Below are 22,001 nucleotides of genomic sequence, written 5' to 3'. Positions count from 1 at the left end.
AGGAGAAAGAATACTGTAATAACCTCCATGTACTCATCACTAACTTTAACATATGGCCAGTCTCGTTTTATGTTCTTTACCCTCTCCCTCCCCATCCCAAACCAAATTCCAGACATTTTATCGCCTTTAATTAATATATATAATTTTATCCATAAATACTTAAATATATAACATTTGTTTTTAATTACACACAAGTATATTTATTTTTAAGTTGACTGATCCTCTGTGTTTGCTGAGTTTAAATGATTTGAAATTAAAACATTTGAATTTTCTTTTTAACATTAGCATTCTTTTTATTTCTTCAGTATTTATTAAAAATAGGGAAATAGCAGTGCCTGAAAATTTCATATCAAATAGTTCACGTTGCTTTGTCTGATTTTGCAATTCATGCACACAGATATACTCTTCTGTTTTTAGTAGTTTATTATTCAATTTTAAGAAGTTATCATACTTGAAGTAACCTCTCCAATTCTGTTCAACAAATGTGTTGAATGCCTACAGTCTACCTGACACTATGCTAATTTTGCTGGGAATGCATAGATGAGATATTTCTCAGTTGTCTATAAGTATGTGTGAAAATCAAATACATTCAACACTGAACATTGATGTTTTTACCTTTATAATACAAACATTAGGAGTTTGCACTGCCAGTTAAATTTTTGGGAGAACAATTAATATTTTAAAGTGTTATTGGAGAGATTTAATATGGAAAGAGCACTGAGCTTTAGAGTCTTAAAGATACGAATTTGAATACCAGTGTTATTACTGGCATTTAGGAAATCTACCTAACCCTTCAAACCTCAATTTCTTCATCTGTTAAAACTTACCACATAGGGTTGTTTGTAGGAATAAGCATAAAGCTCATAGCATGGTCCCACCCAAATGATGGGTGCTCAGTAAAAATAAATATTATTATTACTGTTGGTGCTGTTGTTATTGTTAAAAACATAGATTCATCCTTTTCCTCAACTTTGAATTCTTCCTAGTCAAATGACAACTTTCTTCTCGCCACTTATCGGTGCCAGGCAAATACCACGAGGCTGGAACTCAAGGTAAAACTGTTTGAGATTACCTTTACTTGAAAGTTTGAACTTTCTTTTTTCCTTGGTAAATCTTGCAACATATGATATCATTTCTTTGCATTAAATTTCTCCCTGAAATGAGCATTTTGGAATAATGTCTTTTGAATGACCTATTAGGTTTTAATTCAGCCCAAACCACTCTCTTTTCTGTTAGCACTCAACCAGTCACGTTCTCTAAAATTACCAATCCTAAATTTCCTTTAACTGGAAATATTTTTTATAATTTTCTATTATGGAAAGTTTCAAGCATACATAAAAGTAATGATTCCAGTTTCGGCGATGATCAACTCATGACAATCCTGTTTATGCTGTCACTCTCCATTCCAAATTATTTTGAAGCAAATACAAAATACTTTATAATTTTATTAGTAAATATTTCAGTACATATGTTTAAAAGATAAGAACTCTTTTTTCTAAGTGATTATGTAAAATTTGTATTTTTTAAAAATTTTTTATTAGGGTATAGTTGATTTACAATGTTGTGTTAGTTTCAGGTGTACAGCAAAGTGAATCTGTTATGCATATACATATCTCCACTTAAACGATAAGAACTCTTTTTAAAAACGTAACCACAATACTGTTATCACACCTAAGAAAAATAATAATAATTCCTTAGTATTATCAAATGTTTAGTGTAGTGTTTTTTTTAGTTTGTTTGATCCAATCATGGTCCAAATAAGGTAATTTGGTTATTGAAGTATCTGAGCGTTTGCCCTATATTTTCCTATTATCTGGATTTTTCTGATTGCATTCCAGTGATGTCATTACCAACTATTCCAGGGAAAATCTTTGAAGTTTCCTTTTGCAATTTACTAACATAATCACTTTTATAATTAAATACTGATTGTAGCATACAAGTTTATTTTAGTTATTTAATTTTTAGTGTGAAATTTAAAAAAAAATTATTTTTGATATGTTTATGATCCAAAAATTAAGCACTATAACTGTTTCCTGATGTTCTGAAACTCAGAGTATGCTTTTCTCAAGAGAGATGCTATTGCACAATAACTTTTTCATATCTGGTTAAGGAAGTTCCAGTTAAAATGTAATTTTTTTCTAAACAATTTATTTTCATCTGTATAAGTTCCCTTTCATGTATTTTGAAAGAAAAATTGAAAACTGGTATAAGTTCTAAAGGAGTATACTTCAGCATATTTATGTAGCCTAATTAAACATTTAGATTACAGTCACTGAGCTAGATTGTGCCAATAAATTAGGAAGTAGGCCTAAAAATATTAAAAACCTATGTTCCTTTTTAAAATTGGATACAATAACTTTAAAGTTCAGAGGAAAGAGTAAATGCCTGAAAAGAGCCAACAAAACTATGAAAAAGGAGAAAAGGTGGAACTTATCTTGCCCTATGGTAAAATGTACTATCAAACTACTATAATAAAAATAATGTGGGGTATTTACAAGGCCTAAATAAATAGGTCACACAACAAAATAAAGTTTACAAATATAGCCCAGCACATATTTATGGGAATTTAATGCCCAGCGTTTTTAGATAGGGAAAATTCTATTAAATTACTATTTTTATTTAAAAATTGCTTTTGGTGGGACTTCCCTGGTGGCACAGTGGTTAGACCCACAGCAACTAAGACCCAGTGCAGCCAAAGATAAATTAATTAATTAAAAAAATAAAAATTGCTGTGCCATGGCACAGGGGTATTGGCTTGGTGCTTTGTGACAGCCTGGAGGGGTGGGATAGGGAGGGTGGGAGGGAGGGAGACGCAAGAGGGAAGAGATATGGGAACATATGTATATGTATAACTGATTCACTTTGTTATAAAGCAGAAACTAACACACCATTGTAAAGCAATTATACCCCAATAAAGATGTTAAAAAAAAAATTACTATTGGTACAACTGGCATCCATCTGGAAGAATATTAAGTGGATTCTTATGCCATATATTATAAAAGATAAATTCAGATGAATTAAATACCTAGTTATTTTCAAAAAGAAGCTGTCTTCCAGATAATGGGTAAATATCAGAATATGAAGACTGCCTATAAGTTGTTTAAAAAGACTACCCAGGGTGGTCCAGTAGTTAAGAATCCACCTTCCAATGCAGGGGACGTGGGTTCAATCCCTGTTTGGGGAACTAAGATCCCACATGCCACGGGGCAACTAGGGCCGTGCACCGTAACTACTGAGCCTGTGTGCCACAGTTACAGAGCCCGCGTGCTGCAACTACTGAGGCCATGCACTCTGGAGCCCACATGCCACAACTAGAGAGCCCACACACCACAACTTCTGAGCCCACACACTGCAATGAAACATCCCGCATACAACTAAGACCCAACGCAGCCAAAGAAAGAAAGAATCTTGTTCCTTAAAAAAAAAAAAGACTACCCAATTAGGAAAATAGGCCAATGTGGATAGGCAGTTTACAGAAGAGGGAATCAAAATAGCTAACAAATATTAAAAGAACATATTCTACCTCATTATCAGTTAGGGAAACTCAAAATAACAAAAATCAGTTTCCGCTTGTCTAACAGATTGGCAAAAATTTTGAAAAAGCAGAATTACCAGGTGGCAGGATGAGGAAAAGGACACTCTCAATCATAGCTGAAGGAAATAAAAATTCTTATTGCTACTTTGGTAAAATAGGCTATAATCCCATTTGTTGGAATCTATTTCATAGCAATAAAATCACAGTATTGTACACACAGATATGTATATAATTAACTGCAGCATTGTTTGTAGAGGTAGAAAAGTTGAACCAAAGTGAACACTCAGTAATTTAATGTTTGAATAAATAGCTGTTTATCCATTTCATAGAATATTGCAGAGCTGCAATAAAGAATGAGTTGGTCAATTCCTGTTAACATGGAGCAAATTCCATGAAAAACACAAAATGCAGATAAAAGTCCTACATATGTATATATATATTATCTATAATATGAAGAAATGTATAAAAAGAAACATACCTCTCTGATATGATAGGTCATACAATAGGGGGAAGGTATGGGTGGGATGGGAGTGGGAAGGAGGTGATGGTATTAGGAGAGGCAGAGATAAGGGAAAAATCTGGTTATTAGAAATAAAAACAAAGATGTCTATGATATAAATAGAATTTAGTCATGTGAAGTTATGCATTTATTTTTGTACATCTGCATAGAGAGATGTATGAAAGAAAGGTTGACTATCAAAATAGCAATAATGATCATCTCTGGGTGGTAGGATTTCAGATTACTTACATGTAATCCTAATTTTTCTTCATTGTGTGGATTTTTAAAAAATGAATATGAAGTATATAATCAGAGAAAGCATGATGACTTTTCTTAATATTATGAACAATTATATTCTTTTTTTGAAGTTCATACTGCATTTACAGTTATTATAAAATATTGGCTATATTCCCCGTGTTGTACTAATTGTGAACTTATTGTGGAAAAATTTATGTGCCAGTGTAAGCTTACCCTTTAAAAAGAAACCCTAAAATATAGCTTTATCAGATCGATTTTTTATTTTCCTTCTGTATTTTTATTCTTTTCCTTATCTTTTCTCTCTTCCCATTCAGAACAATATTTTCAGTATAAAATTTGCAAAAAATCTTGCTTTAAACTTTTATTTATGTTTCCCATTTAGGTAAAACATTGATTTTTTTTCCTCACATGCCAGGAAAAGTATGAGCTGATGTATCAGTTAGATTAGAGAAGCTGCCTTTGTAATACAACAGGTACTACAATCCACTTCATGAATTGGAACAGAGAAGAGCTGAAAGGGACAGGAGGGAGAAACTTGACTGCTTTCTAACTCCTAAAATTAGGTCTTCATAATTTCATGAATTAGGGTTTTCTGTAAGTGTTTTAAATTCTCAGGATATCCAACTAGCCATATTCAAAATAGCTTAAAAAGAATTTCCTAATCCAAATATGTCATAAGTAAATTGTGAGTATGCTTCTCTATTTTCATAGAAAGTCAAGAATTAAGTTCTTGGAAACATTTTTTTTTCTGTCAGTAGGTTTTTATAACAATAGCCATATGCTATAATACCCCTATTTCTGAGAGAATGAAGTATTAGTTATTGACCCACTTATCCCTTCAACAAAAATATCTACATTTTAACCATTTTTTTATGTGAATCTTATACAATATATTATACACCTACACTTTTAGATGTGATAGGGTGGTGTGTGAGAATGTCTGTCTTTTGGAATGACAGACCTAAAAAATATGTGGTGGGGATGACTTTCATAGATGGATTAATTTTGCTTTTGATTTCCAAAATCTTTTAAAATTTTCTTTTACGGTAGAGGTAAAAAGTTCTTGTTTCATAGAACGTCCTTATTTCCTTCAGCATATTACAGAAGAGATTACGGTCTGAGTGCCTGCTTGCTTGTGTTGAACATTTTAAAGATAGCCTTTATGTTGCCAGATTATTCTTATTTTCTTTCCTCTTTTGTGTTCAGATTCGCTCAATTGAAGGCCAGTATGGCACACTTCAAGCATATGTGACTCCAAGAATTCAACCCAAAACATGTCAGGTCCGCCAGTACCTTATCAAACCCCTTTCACTCCATCAAAGAACTCACTTTATTGATCATGACAGGTAGGACAAAGGAGGGAGAAGTTTATTTTTAGGATATTACATGATGCAGATAAAGTTGCTTTTTATTTTAGTAGTGTAAATTCTGGTAGCTTGTTGTACTTTTTAAAAATTAAATAAATATTTAAATGCTGTGTACAGGTTTCCCCCGCTATCTGAAAGTAGCGTGTTCCTATGAAACCTTTCATAAGCCAAAATAGCATAAAGCGAAGAAGCAGTTACTGTAGGACACATCTTGATAATGGATGCTCAAAATAAATTGGGATAAAGCACAGATGCTCACAGACAGTTCAAAGCTATGTGGCCTGATGAGTGTAGTTCCTGGAGAAGGAACTCGGCGGGGCTGCTCTCAGTGCTGCTGGGGTACTTGCTGCTTCGGTAACAGCCGCTGCAGAACAAACGCTGAGGCTGTTTTTGCTTTTCACCTTTTCTTGGTGAAAGCAAAAATCCTCTTTGGATTTCTCTTGGTTACCGAAAATAGGCACTCGTGTAGGCCTTTTGTAAAAACAAAGTGGCGTAAAGTGAACTTTCAAAAAGCAGGGGATACCTGTATTATTTCTAATAGACGTAAGCGTCTTTGTCTTCTTTTAGAGGCTGATTTGAGCTGGACTTTCCTATCTTTCTCATATATTTACCATTCTGAAATCAGTAGAGTAATAGTTCTCTGTCTCAAACATCTATCGTGAGAAAATACTGTTTAGCATTTGAGTTCTCTGTAAACAGGACCTTATTGTGTTAGCCTCAAACATTATATTTCCTTTCTACTTCACCTCAGGGAATACTGGTAGAGCAATTAGTTGTGATAGTCCCTATTATTTCTAACTTCCATTCCAACTTAATTATCCTCCTGGTTATAGTTTTTCACTTTCTTTTCTGAAAATGAGAGACCATGGCCTTAAATGAAGAAGGGAAAGAAATGAACAATTAGTGAATACTTGCCCTGTGCCATGCATTGTGCTCAGTGCTTAGGTGTTACCATTTAAGTCTTACGGCAAAACAAGTAGTAATGTTTGGAAAAGTAAGTAACTTGTTGATATGAGAAACAGAGTGAAGATTTGAGGCCAAAGCCTATGTATTTTTCTATTGCAGCTTGTAATTTTAAAGGTATGTAATTTAAATAAGATGTAAGGAGAAAAGTTCCTAAGGAAGGTTTTGGGAAAACATTAAAGAGAATGGATTCTCTGAGGGTGTCTTCCTGCTTAAAAGTCAGAGTTGTTAAAGGAGGTATAGCGTGGTGTTCTGGAAAGAACAGCAAACTGGGACTCAGGAGACTCAGATTATATAGCCTGATATCTGTTCCTACATGACTTTGGGAAAATAATTTAAGCTCTGGGCTTTAGTTCTCTCATCTGCAAATAGAGTTGGTGTGGCAATCTCAAAAGTCCTTTCTATTCTGTATTCTCTTAAAATTCTTTCTGTACCTTTAATTCCATAAACTTGCATTTTCTTAATTCTTTATCCATTTGATTTATTTTAAATTTATTTGATTTAGTTTACAACCTTTTGTGTGTATGTGTAATTTGCAGATAGAAAGTTAATTCCATATCCCTGCAAAATAGAAGGTATCTTTCCCTAACTTTCCCAGTGGCGTGCAGCTAGCGTTTCAAACCCATGTCCATCTTACTTAAAAACCCAATTCTTTGCCTTCACATTATGCTGATTTTTTCCTTTAGGAGATTCTTATGTTTTGTAGTTCCTATAATATAAACACTAGATGAACTTTTAAAAAATGGAATTTACCTGAGTAAACTGAATTGTATTTGTGAAGGCATGTTATAATGAAAGCAAGCTATTTATGTCACTTAACTGAATATTAAAAGTACAGGTATAGGTAAGCATTCTTTTTTTTTTTCCCTTGAAATCAAAATGTTTCTCTGATGGGTAAGATAAATCTGAGAAAAATTAAATGGCTGCTTTTCTATTTGTAACTACTGTTGCAAAATTCTGTTTTTTAATGTGTTGAGTACATATAATACCTCTGTGTACTCCCAGACAAATATGTGTACCTCTACTGTTTAATTGCAGACCCATGAATACACTGACTTTGACAGGCCAGTTCAGTTTTGCTGAACTTCACTCCTGGGTGGTTTTTTGCCTGCCTGAAGTTCCTGAAAAACCTCCAGCAGGAGAATGTGTGACATTTTACTTTCAGAACACCTTCCTGGATACACAACTTGAAAGTACCTACAGGTAAATAAAACTTATTCCTGGTTCACAAGTGTTTTTTATATAAATGGAACTTCTAAATTTTCATAAGTTTTAAGACAGTAATAATTTGCAAATAATATGATTGAAAAACTATACTGTTTAAGAGAATCTTTGAAAAACAAATGGAATTAATGAGTTTAAAAAATGATTGACTAAAGATGAATATGAAAGAGCAATACCTTTCCAATTCTCAGCCATAACCAGTTAGAAAATAAATTGTTTAAAAAGATTCGTTCAGAGCAGCGATAACAATAACAAAATGTTCATGTAAAATCTGTAAGAATATTCTTTATTAGAAATACATAGAACTTCATGAAGAAAACTTTAAAATTTTATTGACATTAAAGACTTGATTTAATGGAGTAATATATTCTATAGTTATCAATATGAAGACAATGTAAACATGCAAGTCCTTCCCAAATTGATTTGAACATTTATCCTAATTCCAGTAAGAATTACAAGAAGAATTACCATTGAATTTCTTTATGCAAAAATAGGAAATGGCTCAAGAACTTGAGAGCTTAGAACATGCAGGCTTTTGAAGTGACCACATTGAGGTGAAGGTCATTATTCCTTGACACTCTTCTCAAGCTCCCAGTTGCCCTCCTGCCCCCTTCACTGTCACTCCCTACTCATCTCCCATAGGCTCCCCTAATTTCTGTTTCTGAATATAGTAGAGGCTAAAATTTCCTTCTCTTTTGTTCTTTTTCTGAATGTGTTGGGTAAAGCTGGTTTCTCTACATCTGCTTTGAGCTTGTACCCTCATACTTCTGCAAGGTTTTTGCATTCTCATTCTCTCACATCTGCAGGTTGTTTTTGTTTGTTTGATCTTTTGTTTTTTGATTTTGTTTGTTTGGAGGGGAGGAGGTTTCTTATCTTCTCTCTGTCTCTGTCTCTTAAAGCTTCTCTCCCTAAGCAGTTTACTGAGGTATTCTACTTTCTGCTTCCTAGCTGAGACTTTACGATGCTAGGTTCTGGAAACAACAGTGAACACATAATTTTACCTCTGAATATAGCCTTTGGGACCAAGAACTCTCCAGAAATCTAATTGGTTTTAGCATCAGTTCTATGGGGGTGTTTCACTGTACCCTCCAGGGGATCTTACCTGTGTAAACCTGGAATCATGACTTCAATTTTGAAGTACCACAGCGAACCTCACGTTTTAATCATAGCAGACAATTTGACAGGCCCCTGGCATACTACATATTTTTATAATAGCATACCTTTGCTTTTTACCATTCTGTGTCTTTAAATATTCTTTCCTTAATAGTCAAAACTCTACTTATTCTTCAAGGCCCAACTCAATAGGTACATTTTTTAAGTCTTCCTTGATTCTATTCTCTGTTCCCATAACATTTTATTCTTACCTGCCTTAGATTTTTATTGTTATTTTTTTGAAGTATATAATAATTTTTATGTAAGCTTGTCTGTAAATCAGATTGTAAGCTCTGGGCAGAGTTTATTCTTAATTAACTTTGTATGTATCCTCCAAGTATCTAACACATGGCTTTGAACATAGTGGTACACAGTAAAGGTTTTTTGTTCCATAAAATACATATATATGGAAGAAGTATAGAAGCGTGTACTTTGGAGACAGACATACTTAGGTTTGAATCTGGCTCTGTGACTCACCAGCTATTTGCTCTTAGCTACATTACTTAACTTTCTGGGTTTCAGTTTCTTTTCTGACGAATAGAAATAGTAACACTTACTTCACTGAATTGTGATGCTTAAAGGAAGATAAACCACGTGAGTCATTCCGCAGTGCCAGGTACTGCATAAGTATTTAATGTTAAATATTATTAATTAAAATTGAAGACTAGTGAAAAAAATCTCATGATTTCTAACACATAATTGGGATCAAAATAAGTGTGTATTATTCATCTTTCTAGAAAAAAAGAAAAAAAAAGCAGTCAATATAAAAGCAAACAAAAAGGCAACACTGAATATGTAAAAGATGGTATATATTAATTAGGAAAATTTTGGTCATCATAAAAAGGAACCAAACGTAAGCAGGCTTAACCAAGTAAAAGGAATTTATTAGTTCATATAACTTAAAAGACTAGCAGTAGTCTGCCTCAAGCATAACTGGATCAATGGCTTAACTGATATTGTCAAGACTTTATCCCTTTCCATTGCTCAGCTCTGTTTTTGTCTTCTCTTGGCTTTCCTGTGTAGTGCCATGGTGGCCACCAACAGCTCCATCCAGCTTTGTATCTTTTCAGCTACCATAGCCTTTCTTTCCCACTAGTTCCAATAAAAGTCCCAGGATTGAGTATCATCGTTGAGTCGTGAACCACTGTGCTCAGGGGTATGGAATACGCTGCTGAAAACTTCCTCCTGAAGTCCCAGAAATGGGGTTGGGGCCAGTGCCAATGAAACTATATGGATTGAAAAGGGTGAGAGAGAAAGAGAGAGAGAGAAGGAGGGGTTCCATAAAGAAAAAGAAGGGTCCTGTGAACATAAGAAGTGGCAATGGATGCTGGGCATGGAAGAACAGAAGATGTTAGTCTTAGGTTTGATATTAGCTTTCTTTTAAGGATGAAGCATATAGTCATGCTGTAATTTATGTGATTACATAAAAAAAAACTTATGTGAAAGCAAGCAATTCTAAATGCATTTTATATACATAAGGGGTTAGCTATTGGAAATTTTATTAGTGAAAATGAAAAAAAGTTGTTTTAAATGAAGAACTTATATAAATTGTCGTATCTTTCGGAGGCATGTGTCTAACATCTTTTATTCAGTTTTACAAGTATGTTTAGAACTTGAATCGCTACAACAGTAAAAGGTTACATGTTTAAATATGTTTTACATTAATAATGAGATGTGTATATAAAGAAATCTAAAATTAAATGAAGTCTAGACACAAGGTCCTATTTGCAAAATATGTATTTATTGGACATATTTATTGGATGTATTTCCTTCTAAAGCTGTTCTTTTAAAAATATTAATTTTATAGAAAAGGTGAAGGAGTTTTTAAATCTGACAACATTTCTACTATATCCATCCTAAAAGATGTGCTCTCTAAAGAAGCTACAAAAAGGAAAATTAACCTCAACATATTATATGGTAAAAAAAAAAAAAAAGAATCATTCTTTCTGTTTTTTGGGGGGGGGTTGTTGTTACAATAAGAATGTTCCTGATCAAAGTGACTTATCTAATTGTGCCTGACTTAACTTCTTATAGAGATAAATGAAGTATCAGTCAAACACACATTAAAGCTAATCCACCCAAAGCTGGAGTACCAGTTGCTTTTGGCTAAGAAAGTGCAATTAATTGATGCTTTAAAAGTAAGTATTTGTGTCACGGGACTCGTGATCATTATTTTATTGTGATGGGATTTCTAAAATTGTAAAGACCTTAAAGTTTTCCACTTTAAATCCACTTTACACTGGATTAAATTTTGAACATTAAGAGCTTCTGTTTTTTAAATAAGGAATTGCAGGTTCATGAGGGAAACACAAACTTTCTGATACCAGAATATCGCTGTATCCTAGAAGAGGCAGATCACCTACAGGAAGAATACAAAAAGCAACCTGCACATCTTGAAAGACTCTATGGTTAGTGAACTATTCTAGAATACCTTGTCATATTTCTTTTCTACTGGCTGTTTGCAAAGGATCACATGAGAGAAGCTGGGCAGGAGGAGACAGGCAAAGATTACAGCAGTCATGAACCAGTAACAACCCATGTACTGCCCAATATATTTATTTTGTCAAGTTGGTTTTAATGTTTAATATTTTTACTAGATAAAATACAAATAAATATTAAGAAGTGAAATAAGTCTAATGCAATGAATTAATCTATATATATGAAGAAACCCAGTGTGAAATGAATGTATCCTATGAAGCATTACAATTTAGGCTATATTTCACACAAATAATTTTCAGTTTTTATTGCTATTCTGAAATATCAAAATGCAGCATTTAATATTTTTATGCAAAATTTAATAGGGGGTATATATGTGCTGTGTCAGTTTATGTTTAAAACTCATTCTGCTTTGGTGGTGAGAAGTTGAATGTTTCACAGTTGTATTGAAAAAGCAAGAGCAAGAGGGAGGAAGGAAGGAACAGCTTAAGGAGACATTTTTTGTGATCTTTATGTAAGACCTATTGTGCATAGCACGCCTATTTATTTATAACATCTTTATAATTGGGGGGATATTTAATCCTTACAACAGCTCAGCAAGGTAGATAGTGTTATCTCTGGTTTTCACATCTGTAAACTGAAATCTGAGCTTAAGAATGTGTTGTCACATAGGTAGGTGGTGGCAAAGCCTTCATTAGAACCTCCTTGCCCCCAAATGCAAGCTGTTTGCACTGTGCTGAGTCTTCTGTAGAGTCAGTTGGTATCATCCGTCCATATTGATCCTTAAGATCTACCTAATGAATTTATTTTATGCCCAGAGACTTGCTCATAAACGGTAACAATAATATCTAATATCTTAATATTTACTATGTGGCAAACACATGATCTTTTATCCCCATTACAACTTAGAAGATGGGTGGTGCAGAACCACCATATCTTATCACCAATTCCACAGTCCAGAGAGCTTTGAAATCAAAAACTTCGTTCATAAATCATTTGGCAATAAATCTGACTTGATCTGAATTAATGACAAAACCTCACTTAAACTGATATGAGGTTATTTATAGTTTTTTTATTCTACTTAGTATGAATATTCATATATTTTGTTGCAGAAATGTTATGTTTTGTTATCAGATGCTGCCACTCACTTTCCACAGGTATTATGCCATATATATGGTATATTCCTTTTATTATCTTCCTAAAATGTGAAAAATTCTGAAACACATCTTGCATCAAGAGTTTTGGATAAAAGATTGATAGCTTGAATTATTCCCACTATATATATGCAAAAACTCAAAGGTGAAATAATTTGCCCAGATCTTTGAAACTAGAAATACTTGCCTTCAAGTCAAATCCTAAGAATGGTCAACATATAGATGGGATATTTTAATTCAGATAAAGCTGTTATGAACAGAATATGTCTACACTGTGTCAAAATGGTCAGCCTGGTGTAAAAAAAAAACCCACTTGTTGTAATTTTATATATACCAATAGCAGTTCAAAACTGGCCAGCAGTTGATTGTCTGAATTAATAGCTTATAGCCAATTGTTAAGAGGGTTATTAGCCAAATGATTTATATTTTGAAACTTGCCTTAAAATCCCCCCCAAATATTTTTTGATGCATCAATCCTTTCAGATTTCTGTATGTTAAATAATGGAATTACAGGTGCTTAGAAATAGATTCTCAAGCAGTCACTTACTTTCATTAAATAATGTGTCATTAATAGAATTAATCAATGACAGAAAATTAACATTTTTTCTTTATAGGCATGATCACCGATCTTTTCATAGATAAGTTCAAATTCAAAGGCACCAATGTAAAAACCAAAGTGCCTCTTTTACTGGAGATTCTGGACAGTTATGACCAAAATGCATTGATTGCTTTCTTTGATGCTGCATGAAATATAAATAAGGTAAAGTTCCAAAGAAGTTGTATGTTTAAATTAAAAATGTTAAAATAGAATTGCAAGCTAACTGTATATACTTTTATTTCAAGTGCGTTTTTTAATATTATCTAAAAATATAGGTTATGACTTTTTTTAGTAATGCTTCTATTTTTTTTGACAAATGGAACTTTTTTTTAATTTTTAAAATATTTATTTATCAAACAACCCATATATTGTTAGTATAGACATCGTGCAAGGTTAAAACATATTCAAACATCAAGATCCGCATTCAGGGCTTCCCTGGTGGCGCAGTGGTTGATACTCCGCCTGCCAATGCAGGGGACGCGGGTTCGTGCGCCGGTCTGGGAGGGTCCCATGTGCCGCGGAGCGACTGGGCCCGTGAGCCATGGCCGCTGGGCCTGCGCGTCCAGAGCCTGCGCGTCCGGAGCCTGCGCTCCGCAGCGGGAGGGGCCATGGCAGTGAGAGGTCCACGTAAGTTCTAGAGGCTGGAAGTCTGGGGTCAAGGTGCCAGCGTGGTTGGGCTCTGGTGAGAGCTCTCTTCTTGGCTTGCAGATGGTTGCTTTCTTGTTGTGTCCTCACATAGCAGAGAAAGAGGAAGAGGAAGAGGAGTAAGAGAGAAAAAAAGAGAGAGAGAGAGAGATAGGAGGACAAATGGAACTTTTTTAAAATAAAGAGAATTTTTATTTTTAAAACAAGTGGAATGATTATAAGGGATTTTAATGAATTTTTTTCAAGTGGATGTTTTATAATAATCATTGTATAAAATAATTATTTTATAATAATTATAATGTTTCTAATAATCGAGAACTATTATTTGGAAAATAAAAATATATTCAAATATTTAATAAGCTAACACACATATGTATAAACTGCTTTACGGTTTTCAAAATGTATTTACATATGTTACCTCATTTGATCTTTTTTCTTTTAATTTATTTTTGGCTAATTATTTTTTAAATTAATTAATTAATAATTTTTTTGCTGTGTTGGGTCTTCACTGCTGCGTGCGGGCTTTCTCTAGTTGCAGCGAGCCGGGGCTACTCTTCACTGCGGTGAGAGGGCTTCTCATTGTGGTGGCTTCTCTTGTTGCGGAGCATGAGTTCTAGGCACGCAAGCTTCAGTAGCTGTGGTTCGCCAGCTCTAGAGCGCAGGCTCAGTAGTTGTGGCGCAGGGGCTTAGTTGCTCCGCGGCATGTGGGATCTTCCTGGACCAGGGATCAAACCCGTGTCCCCTGCATTGGCAGGTGGATTCCTAACCACTGTGCCACCAGGGAAGTCCCTCCTCATTTGATCTTGACAACATATATTGATTATTTTGTCAAATCATGTAAGAAAACTGATTCTCAGTGAGGTTAAGTGTTTAAGAGGACATGCTATTATTTTGTAAAGGTGGAACCCAAGTTCTGGTGCCTGGATTGCGTTCTGGTTACTATGTATGTTGTCAACCAGGGGAAATAACATAAATTTTTTTTAGGAATTGAGATTGATTTACAATTGATTTTGCTGTTGCTTGGTAATGTTTTGTGACCCATGCTCAGTTTGTAAAATACTTGAGTTGGCCAGGGAAATCAGCAGAATTTGCACAGATTGGGGGGATCTTAACTTGATGTGCTGTAACCAGTAGGGCTATACAAGTATACTACATGTGAATAGTGTCGAAATAGTGACAGCTTCTTAGATTTTCCTGCACTAATATCCACTGATTTCTTTTTTATCATAAATGGAGGGAAATATGACTTTAAGGCTATGGAAGTCATTAATCTTAATTCATATTTTATTCATATTCAAGTGAATACTGTACTTAAAGGTTGTTTAAAATAGCATAAGGATTACAATAGAAAATAAACTATTCTGTGTGTTTTCAAGAAGGGCACACTTATGAATTTGTTGGAAAACAACAGTGCTTCTTAATTATATACCATTATATTTATTAGTTATGTGCAAGCCTTGTTGTATATTAAATGTGAAAATTTGTTAAAGGCACACATTGCTAAGAGAGTTTTACTTTTATAAGGTCATATTGTTTTTACTATGTTTAAACAACCTTCATTTCTAAATGGAACACATAATTATATCTAGGTCACTAGAATTTTACTCCGAGCTTTTTGTCGGCTGCCACACCTTGGGGAAAAAAAGAGATAAAAATTAATGACTGTCTAGTTGAATTTCTTGTAGTACATTACTGTTTGTTACATATATCAACAGTAGTTCAAGGTGGCACTTTAAATTAATTGCATCTTCATTAGGAAAAATAAAAAGCATAAGACTGTGAAGAAACACCTAAATGGTAAGATGACATTATAGTCTTTCAATATTATATCCGTTACATAAGCAGCGTGTTAAATGATTTATGCACGTTATTTAATACTAACGACAACTGTATAACGCGTAGATATCATTCCCAATTAACAGATAGGAAAATTGAGAATTGGAGACACTGAATAACTTGAACAAGACCACCAGGCCAGTATGTGGCCGGATCAGATTTTAGACCTTGAGAAACTAGTCAGTCAAGCTAACTGGAGGTCCTAGGGCAGAAGGCCGGGGCGGCCCGCTACTAATTGCTAAAGTTTAATTCAGTTTATCCTAGAGACAGCCCTTGCCCCGAGACAGGGACCGCCTAGCGGCCCTATTTAAAGTCACAGTAGATTTAGGCCCCGCCTCCCCGCCGGGCGCGCGTACTTCCTCCTGCCGCCGTTCGACGTCTCTTCGCCCCGCTCCGCCCCTGCTCGGTTGCCTTCGCACCGCCTTCACTCGCCTGCGACCGCGTCGCCCCGAGTGACGTCACGAACCTCGACTCTTTTCATTGGTCCATTTCAATAGTCGCGGGATACTTGAACTGCATGAACAGCCGCCGCTCCGGCGGGCTGCTCGCTTCATTTCGGGGGCGTCTTTGGCCCTCCACGTCCGGCAGTGCCTGCCTCCGCCTTTCGCAACCTCCTCGGTCCTACACGATCCCGAGCGGGCCAGCGGGTGGGTAGGCTGGCCCGAGCTGCGGCGGGCGGGTACAGCTGGAGTGTACCTAGGCTGATCGGCGGGACGCAGTGCACGCTGCTTGGCGCCGCAGGCTGATCCCGCCGCGCCCCCGGGAGCAGTGATGTTGGGCAGCTCCGCGCCCGGGCCTGCGGCCCGCGAGGCAGGCTCGGCGCTGTTAACATTGCAGCAGACGGCGCTCCAGGAGGACCAGGAGAACATCAACCCCGAGAAGGCGGCGCCCACCCAGCAGTCCCGGACCCGCGCTGGGCTGGCGGTACTGAAGGCCGGGAACTCGCGGGGACCAGCGCCGCAGCAGAGGCCTAAGACGCGACGGGTAAAGCAGTGAGCCGTATCTGCAGGAGGGTGGGCCGAGCGGGAGTTTTGCAGGGGTTTAGCCGGCAGAGGAGAGTGGCGAGAAAGCATCCCCTGGCCTTTTCGCGGGAAGCCAGGATCTGGAGTCCCTTGATCCCTGGTTTTCTGGAGTGTAGGATGCCACATTACTCCCATTAGTTTCTCCCATTACTCTCCCTGCCAGCACTCTGCGTTTGTGCTGCCTGTCCGCTCTCCTCCATTGGGAGTATTTTTCTATAGATAACGAAGTCAAACCAAGCCGTACAACATGACTATGGCCTTTGCCCGCCTCCACGCCTTTCTCTCTGCTTTTAAGCCCCAGGCACTGCTCGGACTTCCTTCACCCTCCCCATATGGTTAAGAGATTACCTCTGCTTTAGGAAAGGGTATAAAAAATACTTTGCTTTTGGTCAATTCCGCCATCTTACCGAATTTGCTCTGTTGCTCCACCCTGGGGCGAAAGAGGTAAACCACTTTTTTGCCATCTCTCCTAAATTTGGCATTTTTCGCCCTGCCACTCCACCCATCTCGTGGCCTTGATTAGTTTTGCCCAATTCCACTTAATCTGACTCTAAAACCCTTGCAGGAATGCCTGTGACAAATTGGAACATCCCTTCTTTCTCCGACTGACTACTCAAATTTCCTTGTCTGGATTTTCCCCCCTAAAGTTTAATTTTCCTGATAGAGTAATTGGGAGTAAATGCAGTATAAGGGGATGAAAGCAGAACAAAATTCCACTTAATAGGCTCAAAGCCAGTTATTTATTTTTTAGGTTGCACCTCTTAAGGATCTTCCTATAAATGATGAGCATGTCACCGTTCCTACCTGGAAAGCAAACAGTCAACAACCTGCATTTACCATTCATGTGGATGAAGCAGAAGAAGAGACTCAAAAGAGGCCAGTTGAATCTAAAAAACCAGAAAGTGAAGATGTTTTGGCTTTTAATTCAGCTGTTACTTTACCAGGACCGAGAAAACCACTGGCACCTCTTGATTACCCAATGGATGGTAGTTTTGGTAAGTTTTAAAGAAAATTTGTATCAAATCAATGTAATCATATCATTTGATTACATCATCATTTGATTACATCATTACACCATTTGATTACATCAAATCAATGTAATCATAATTATTGAATAGACTGGATTAATGAAATTTTGCTTTTCAAAACATTATCTTACCTGATCCTTAACTACATTATGAGTTAGGTTTAATGTAACAAGTTTAGAAAGGGTGTGACTTATCTCAGGCCTCACAGCTAATCCAAGACCCAGTGACCTACAAAAGGATCCTAATCCTGTGCTCCTTCTGGTACACTGCTAATCACATCAATTTCATTAGATCTCAGACTTATTTTAATCTGACCCTGGAAATGTTTGCTTGATTGGGAGAATATATTTCAGTTGTGTTAAGACTCACTTTGTACATACCATTCTCAAATAGAGTGCTATTTGAGAATGCAGCTTTAAATACTGAGATAGCCAACATCTCTTCCACCTTTAAAACTTTGTTTCTGTAAAATCAGTCTGAGTGATTGTCTGATACCAGAGAGGGACATTGTCCTCCTGTGAGTCAGAGTAGCTGCTATAGACAACTCTTGACTACAGTTTGTGCTGCTTCTTTACCATCAGGCTATCGAGTCACTGGACAGCTCACTAAATTCAATCTCAGCTTTAGTTCTGTAGATGAGAGGTATAGCAGCGAAGTCCTATGGAAATAAAATAATTGGTGTATTTTTATTTAAAATCTGCAACAAATTTTAAACTCAAACCTTGAAGTAAAAAGAATGGATATTTTTGCCTTCAAAGATAATTTAAATTTACCAAAAAAGAATCACCCATTGATATTAGTGTTAATGTGTTTGAACTGCCCTTAAGAAATCTGAGTTTCTCTTTAGCACACTTGTTAGCCCTACTCCTAGTTATTGCCTGGATTGTGCTTTGAATGTTAGACTTAGGGGTCTGCAAACTCTCTTTTGACAAATCCTAGGTATCTCCAAACTTGGATTTTAACTTTGTCCTAGCAAAACCAGTGTACTCCTGTCATGGGAGATGAAGATACTTCAATACCTGCTCCTCTAACTCATTTTCCTGTTAATGGTTTGTCAGTACTTTTTCTTGTTAATTAAAATCATTCCAAAACTAAGTGGACATAGGTACTAAAATCAGAGTTAAATCTTCTATGTACTTTGTCATAACAAGCTCTTTTTAGCTGGATGAAATAAACACATTGGTAGTTTGGGACTCCTTACAAGGGCAATCACTTTTAGCTCTTAAGTCGAAAATGAAAAGTGAACTTCACTGTACTTTTGAATTCTCCCAGAGTCACCACATACTATGGATATGTCAATTGTACTGGAAGATGAAAAGCCAGTGAGTGTTAATGAAGTACCAGACTACCATGAGGACATTCACACATACCTTAGGGAAATGGAGGTAAAGGCTCTCTGAATCTACTTTTTACACTATTTGTTCACTGTGGTGAAAGGAAATTAAGAGGATAATGTTTTTAAGTTTTTTAACTGCCAGTGAATTACTCTAATGCTATACTTAAGTTTCTAGCATATAGGCAGCATCTGTTAATGGTAGAATGATCTAACTGCAGTTTTAACACTATACTAAGTAACCTTCTCAACAGGTTAAATGTAAGCCTAAAGTGGGTTACATGAAGAAACAGCCAGACATTACTAACAGTATGAGGGCTATCCTCGTGGACTGGTTAGTTGAAGTAGGAGAAGAATATAAACTACAGAATGAGACCCTGCATTTGGCTGTGAACTACATTGATAGGTTTCTTTCATCGATGTCTGTTTTGAGAGGAAAACTTCAGCTTGTGGGCACTGCTGCTATGCTGTTAGCCTCGTAAGTACAACTTGGTTTGTTGGGTTAAAAGTGATTAGTAGTATCTTTCTGTGTAGGGAAGAAATTGTGATCTTTTAAAGTATGACATTTTAACATACTATACAAGGCAGGGAGTCAGCGACTACTTTAGGGATGGTGGAGTGGATGAAACTTTTTAAATTTAGGACATTAATTTTCCTAGATCTGGATTTCAGGGTACCTTGAATGAACCTACAGATTGGCGACATTTTAATACACCAGGACTAGGTTACAGAGTGGTTCCTTCTACTTTAAAGTACTTTCTGGTATATAAGCAAAATCTTATCTTTTCTCCATTAAGACATGAAAACTAAAATGTAAATTATTTATTTTTCTAAGGAAATTTCCTACATTTTCAGTTACTTGGTGAACTCTGGCATTGTTCCCATCTTGGGAAGTCGGTCTCTCACTTACTTCCTTTGACTGAAGTGGGAGAAATATTTGGGGCTTTTAATTAGCATTTACCTAGTCTTGGCTAGAAATGGTCAAGTATCAGTGCAAACAGGCAACTGGTTTTGGATTCGTTCCATTCATTCTGCTTAAGGGATTTCAAGTTGGGACAAACAAGCTTGCTTTTCTTATAAAAGGACTGATTACTTAAAACTTCTTTCATTGTAGAAAGTTTGAAGAAATATACCCCCCAGAAGTAGCAGAGTTTGTATACATTACAGATGACACTTATACCAAGAAACAAGTTCTGAGAATGGAGCACCTAGTTTTGAAAGTCCTTGCTTTTGACTTAGCTGCACCAACAATAAATCAGTTTCTTACCCAGTACTTTCTGCACCAGCAGTCTGCAAACTGCAAAGTTGAAAGTTTAGCAATGGTAAGTTCTTTTCATTTGCTGAATGAAGATTCTAAGGTCACAATTAGGGGCAAGCTCTAGTTTCATTATACAGCCTTGGACAAGGGATTTAGTATTCTGGGGACAGGTTAGTGCTGCAGCATGAAAGAAAGCCTACCATTGGCAAAAGAAAACATAAATGGAGAAAGCACTAGGAATAGTGGTATGAGGAGGAAGTCTTGGTAAATGGTAGCCAGAAGAGTTGTTTTTAAAGCTATTAAAGGAGGAAAAATACAGGATGAGAATGAAGCAAAATATGATAGTGAATATATTTAAAGATGTGGCAATGGTTGCTACAGAGCCAGTCTTAAAGATAGCAAAATATTCAGTCAGAAGGTAAGGATTTGAGTTTTGAATTCCAGAGCTCTTATGATCATAAAGTATATTTACTTTTTCATTCCAGTTTTTGGGAGAATTAAGTTTGATAGATGCTGACCCATATCTAAAGTATTTGCCATCAGTTACCGCCGCAGCAGCCTTTCATTTAGCACTCTACACTGTCACGGGACAAAGCTGGGTATGTATGATGACGTCCTCACACATCCACCTTGTGCTGTAAATGCTTGTGCCAGATAGGTTAAATAACTGTCCTATACAACTGACAGTTGTCTAGATGTACTGAACTGGAAGAGCTATTCAGCCACGTACACTGTTGAAAGCATTTTGTCTTACCTGTTTAATAGCATCTGTTAGGTTGAAAGCTTGGTTACTATTAATGCTTGGATTTGAAAGGTGTGCTTAAAGAATTCAGGCCATAAGACTTGCTGTTGGCAAGGAAAATAGTAAAAATTGATCGAAGTTAGCAAAAAGAGCTTGAGAAAACTGGAAGATGTTAGTTGGAGGTGTTAGGACAAAACTCAAGCCAACTAATGCCAACTACTAACTTGTATTCAGTGTCTGTTACTAAAAACAAAACTCAGTGGTTCCGTCCTCCCTCCTGCAGCCTGAATCATTAGTACAAAAGACTGGATATACGCTGGAAACTCTAAAGCCTTGTCTCATGGACCTTCACCAGACCTACCTCAGAGCTCCGCGGCATGCACAACAGTCAATAAGAGAAAAGTACAAAAACTCAAAGTAAGAATTAACAGCAGTAGATACCAAAGAAGCTTGCTTTTCCAGGCTATCGTACGGTTCAGAGATCCTTGACATTTTAACTTTATTTAAGGGATTCACAAATCAGGCACAGCCTCCTTAAGCAACTGTTCTCTTAGCAGCCATGTGTTTTGAGCTTCTGTCTTGTATTTGAGGGAGAAGAGGGGAGAGGAACGGTGGGAATGCATGCAAGTGTTGGGGACCAGACTATGGTTTTATAACCATTAATTCAAGTAGACAGAAATAGCATTTGTGAGTTCCTAGTATATGTTTCATTCCATAATCTGTTTCACCCAATGAATGTTTACTAAAAATGGATTTTTTTTTCCCTGCTTACAGGTATCATGGTGTTTCTCTCCTCAACCCACCCGAGACACTAAATGTGTAACGGTGAAAGACTGCCTTTGTTTTCTAGGATGTAAATCACTCAAAGTATATGGTGTACAGATTTTATCTTAGGTTTTAATTTTACAATCATTTCTGAATACGGAAGTTATGGTCAAGTACAAATTATGG

At 36.2% G+C, this 22,001-nt stretch overlaps 2 protein-coding genes across 2 annotated transcripts in view; both read left to right on the top strand.

Moving 5' to 3' along the window:
- BBS7 (Bardet-Biedl syndrome 7) overlaps positions 1 to 13,336 on the top strand; it is a gene marked incomplete at its 3' end in the record, with an annotated part of 41,966 nt that extends 28,630 nt beyond the window's left edge. The window contains exons 13-19 of the mRNA XM_082653934.1: positions 987 to 1,052; positions 5,499 to 5,638; positions 7,661 to 7,825; positions 10,806 to 10,915; positions 11,033 to 11,136; positions 11,283 to 11,406; positions 13,203 to 13,336. Of these exons, the coding sequence (XP_082510060.1) occupies positions 987 to 1,052; positions 5,499 to 5,638; positions 7,661 to 7,825; positions 10,806 to 10,915; positions 11,033 to 11,136; positions 11,283 to 11,406; positions 13,203 to 13,336 (843 nt within the window). The remainder of the gene's footprint in view (positions 1 to 986; positions 1,053 to 5,498; positions 5,639 to 7,660; positions 7,826 to 10,805; positions 10,916 to 11,032; positions 11,137 to 11,282; positions 11,407 to 13,202) is intronic.
- A 3,102-nt stretch (positions 13,337 to 16,438) lies between these two features.
- CCNA2 (cyclin A2) lies at positions 16,439 to 21,957 on the top strand (the record flags this gene model as incomplete). Its single annotated transcript, XM_082652919.1, has 8 exons — positions 16,439 to 16,651; positions 17,441 to 17,684; positions 18,990 to 19,102; positions 19,305 to 19,528; positions 20,165 to 20,372; positions 20,794 to 20,907; positions 21,334 to 21,467; positions 21,825 to 21,957. 8 exons carry the CDS (start codon positions 16,439 to 16,441, stop codon positions 21,871 to 21,873), a joined length of 1,299 nt encoding a protein of 432 aa, XP_082509045.1. The 3' UTR covers positions 21,874 to 21,957.
- Positions 21,958 to 22,001: the final 44 nt, after the last annotated feature.

Source organism: Grampus griseus (assembly GCF_964374135.1).
Source record: "Grampus griseus genome assembly, chromosome: 4".
Classification (NCBI taxonomy): Eukaryota; Metazoa; Chordata; class Mammalia; order Artiodactyla; family Delphinidae; genus Grampus; species Grampus griseus.
Note: the sequence above shows the minus strand (reverse complement) of the source record. Positions and strands in the feature narration are given on the sequence as shown.